Source organism: Coffea eugenioides, chromosome 7, assembly GCF_003713205.1.
Source record: "Coffea eugenioides isolate CCC68of chromosome 7, Ceug_1.0, whole genome shotgun sequence".
Lineage (NCBI taxonomy): Eukaryota > Viridiplantae > Streptophyta > Magnoliopsida > Gentianales > Rubiaceae > Coffea > Coffea eugenioides.
Genome location: NC_040041.1, coordinates 23,538,318 through 23,542,011, shown reverse-complemented (window position 1 = coordinate 23,542,011; position 3,694 = coordinate 23,538,318). Strand labels below are relative to the sequence as shown.

The 3,694-nt window shown below is 41.7% G+C and overlaps 1 protein-coding gene across 1 annotated transcript; it reads right to left on the bottom strand.

The window, feature by feature from the left end:
- Positions 1–1,754: 1,754 nt before the first annotated feature.
- On the bottom strand, positions 1,755–2,369 carry LOC113777158. The gene has a single exon (XM_027322197.1). It carries the CDS (start codon positions 2,367–2,369, stop codon positions 1,755–1,757), a length of 615 nt encoding a protein of 204 aa, XP_027177998.1.
- Positions 2,370–3,694: the final 1,325 nt, after the last annotated feature.

The following is a 3,694-nucleotide window of genomic DNA, read 5'->3' as shown; positions in this document are numbered from 1 at the left end:
CTCTCTTATTTTCTATCTAAACAGCCGGCCAAGACAATGAAAAATGAAGGAAATTGGAGTCAAAATTAGTTTTAGTAAAGTGAAGAAAATTGGGTCAAAGTCCAACTTCCAATGGGGTAGTGACACTTGGTCTTTCTAGTGTTTTCTCTAATCCTTTGTCTTCCAATGGTTACATCATATAACAAATCTCTAATAATCCTTTAGCACCTTGTATAATAATATCCCTTTATGCAAAACTTTACCTAGTCGTCCATAATACACTTTAAATTTTACTTGAACTAACTTATTCTAGAAAAATGATTTAAAAAACTACACTTATAAAGTAAAGTAAAAAAAATGCATGCGAAAAATAAAATAAAAAAATATAAACTAAGGGAATTTTACGTGTCCTCACACTCCCCCTCCTTTTTCCCATGGTTCAATGACTACATTGAAATCTCCAACGACAATCCAAGGCTTTTGATGCGGTTGACAGTGCAACAACCCGTTCCAAAGAGCCTTCCTTTCCTCCACCGTAGAGGCAGCATGTACAGCAGCAACAGTGAGTGGAACTGGCAAATGAGGGTGACAAATTTCCAGTGATAAAAATTAATCCCCCTCCGTCACCCTAGAACAAGCAATAGGAAAGTTATAGAACACCCATAACAACCCCAACGAATGAGTTCGAACACAATCGAATCCTAATCTAAGACGATACTCCTCGGCACGAGACACATGAACATGAGTTTCACATACCACAAGCAGTTAGAGCTTATTTGAAACTACTATATGTTTTAATCTCCTAAAATGAGAGGCCTTAGAGAGATCCCTTACATTCCAAAATAATGTATTAATCATCGGAAAGGGATTGATACGGATCAAGTGAAATTCTTACAGTTGATTGAAGCTCCCTATCCGAAGGAAATTTTGCCCGTAGCCCTTTAGCTCTAGTCTTGGCCTTCCAAAAAGTATCATCAACTACTTGAAAGGGATGCTCTGTTGGCTGGGCCACGGGAAGACTGTCAACCGCCAATCTTGTTCCTCTTGGAGGTATATCCTGTGACAGCCCCACCTCCCCCTATGGCGAACCAGAGGGTTCGGCGGGCCGCCTGCCCGGCTCTCGCCGGGACTCAGTCGTTCACTACATTCCTCAAACAGATTACAAGATAAAACTCAAATATTACATCAAATTCTCCAATAATTACATGTCATAAGCGAAGCGGAAACGATTCTCAACTATACATAAAATGATTCCAAATCCAAACTGTACAAGAGATACGGCATCCAGCTATACAAATAACGTAGTACAAGCTCTTCCTTCGCTTTGAGCCCTGTGGAGGGGAATAAAATATTTTTGGGGTGAGCTAGAAGCTCAGCGAGTAACCAGGAAAATCATTAAACAAATATATTTCACAATGTTGCATTTCGATCATTTCGATGATGTCATGATTCAGAGATCAAATGTACGTTTATTGCTCTCGTGAGCCAGTGAAATCATTGCACTTGAACACCCAACGCTCAAATAGATCATTTAACATTAACAGAGAGGGAGCCCCACCATGCACCATCTCCTGCTCAACCTTCAGCACAACCTCCAGCGTCCCAAGTTGCTGAATCGAAGCTTCAGGAGTCCCAACCTAAGCAGCGGCAGGCAGCAACTCACCCAAACCAGTCTCCTGGTTTGCCTCAACTTCACCCGCTGGACCACCCTGCGTAGCAGGGCCTGGCGGTGCCCCATGCATGGGCACTACATACAAACTAGTCTCCTCCTACTGCTATAAATTGTCATTCTGACCTGGGGTTGTGTCTGACCCACCACCCCCAGCCCTCACAGGCGATGCCCTCCTATCACACCCAGTCGATCCTGCGGCAACACCCTTATTATCGTGCAACACTGGGACCTGTTCACCGACCTCCTCCCTGCTCTTCGCTTGCACCAGAAGGAGTTTCCTATAGATATCCCTCCCATGTCCTTGCTTACGGCAATGCGCACAATAAGAAGGCAAGTTCTCATGCTCAATATACTGCCAAAACCCATCATTTGCTATACCAATCCATACGCGCTGGGGCAACTCCCCACACAAATCAACGTCCACACAAATCCTAGCCACAGTTGGATGAGCTAATGTTGCCGTCGCAACGTCAATTTTTAACGGAACTCCAATGACACTTGCAATAGAAAACAACGCAACCTTATCAAAAAAATGCACTAGCAACCCCTCCAAACCAATCCATACCGGAGCATGGGAGGATTCTGCATGTAGTTTGAAGTCCGGAGCCCATTTGAAAACCCTCATAGGAAACTCTTGAATCATCCATAAACCCCAAAGCCAACAACGGTAGAAATCCTCCTCCAACTTGAACCGAATAAGAACATGTCGTTGATCCATTAAGCCGAGAGAGAACGTGCCAACGAAGCCAATGGAAGCGAAAGATTTACGAATAATCTCCATATTTGGCTGGCCAAGGGAAAACTTGCCGACCAAAGCGTAAGTGAAAGGAGCAGCCAATTTCTGGATTTCCTCTCGTGTGAAACACACTGCTAGCTCACCCCGATAACTAGAAGCAGGCTTGATTTGCATGGGTGAAGAAGGACATCAGCCAAAGACCAATTAGGAGAAGAACCTTGCCCTCCAGCCGAAGGCTAAAGGGCCGCCATGGCCTCAGCAAAGCCCTAGGTCAGCGAACCCTAGGTCTAGAGAGAGAGAGAAAAACTAGGTAAAGATGAGTAGCCTCGGATTTCAACCTTAAGTTTTATTGACAATCTCAAAAAATTGGCAACTTGTAAATAACCTACGAAACCATATATATGTGGAATACTACTCCATTTCAAAAAGTAGAATGTAAGAACTAGTCGTGGGAAATTGATGAACGCGTCCTTGACAATTCCAAAATACAATAATAAAGCAGAAAATAAATCAGAGATATGAAAGCATTCTTGACCATCTCAAAATAAAATAATAAAAATTGCAAAATACAATAATAAAGCATAATAACCTAATAGGTCTAATAGCCCACTACAAACTCTGTTGATTTAGTGCATTTAATTTTATAATAGTTTCACTATATTTATAACCAATAACGTAAACAAAACAACTACCTTGTGTCGATGTGACACAAAACCATACGTAATAGAGAATAAAACAAAACTCAAAAAATCAGCAAGAATCTGCAATGTATGATGTTTTGGCGCTGATTCTGTAGCTCTCTGAGGTAGATCTATAACCAGACTGAGATCAGAAAGCTCCATAATTAAGCAACTGGATCTAGTATAAGGATTCACCCTAGAGGTAACGGATCTGGCACTTTTTCTTTCAAAAAGACAATCAAAAGCTTGTGGTCCACATTCTCCTGAACAGCTCATCCTTGACACAATGATTTCATGCAACCATGCAATACGTGCTAAGTCATGAAAGCCATGGAATGTGGAAGTAAAACCTTCCATGCAACCCAAATTAGATAGAAGATCAGCTGCCTTATTTGCTTGTATGTGGTTGTGTGGAGAAGAAGACAAAGTTAAAGCCAATCTAATGAACATCGCGTTGAATTATCCAAGAACACAGAAAAGCACCCTTAACCAAAACTTGCAAACTTGATTCAATAAATTGTATAGCCTTTAGATAGACACAACTACACACCAAACAAAATAAGCTTGAACTTGAGCTTGAATGCTTGTAAGGTGGCTGACAAAACATGAAAAACCAAGCATTCACCC

What these genes read in the sequence shown, in the direction of transcription:
- LOC113777158 (XM_027322197.1), bottom strand. Translation starts at nt 2,369, where the DNA reads ATGGATCAACGACATGTTCTTATTCGGTTCAAGTTGGAGGAGGATTTC.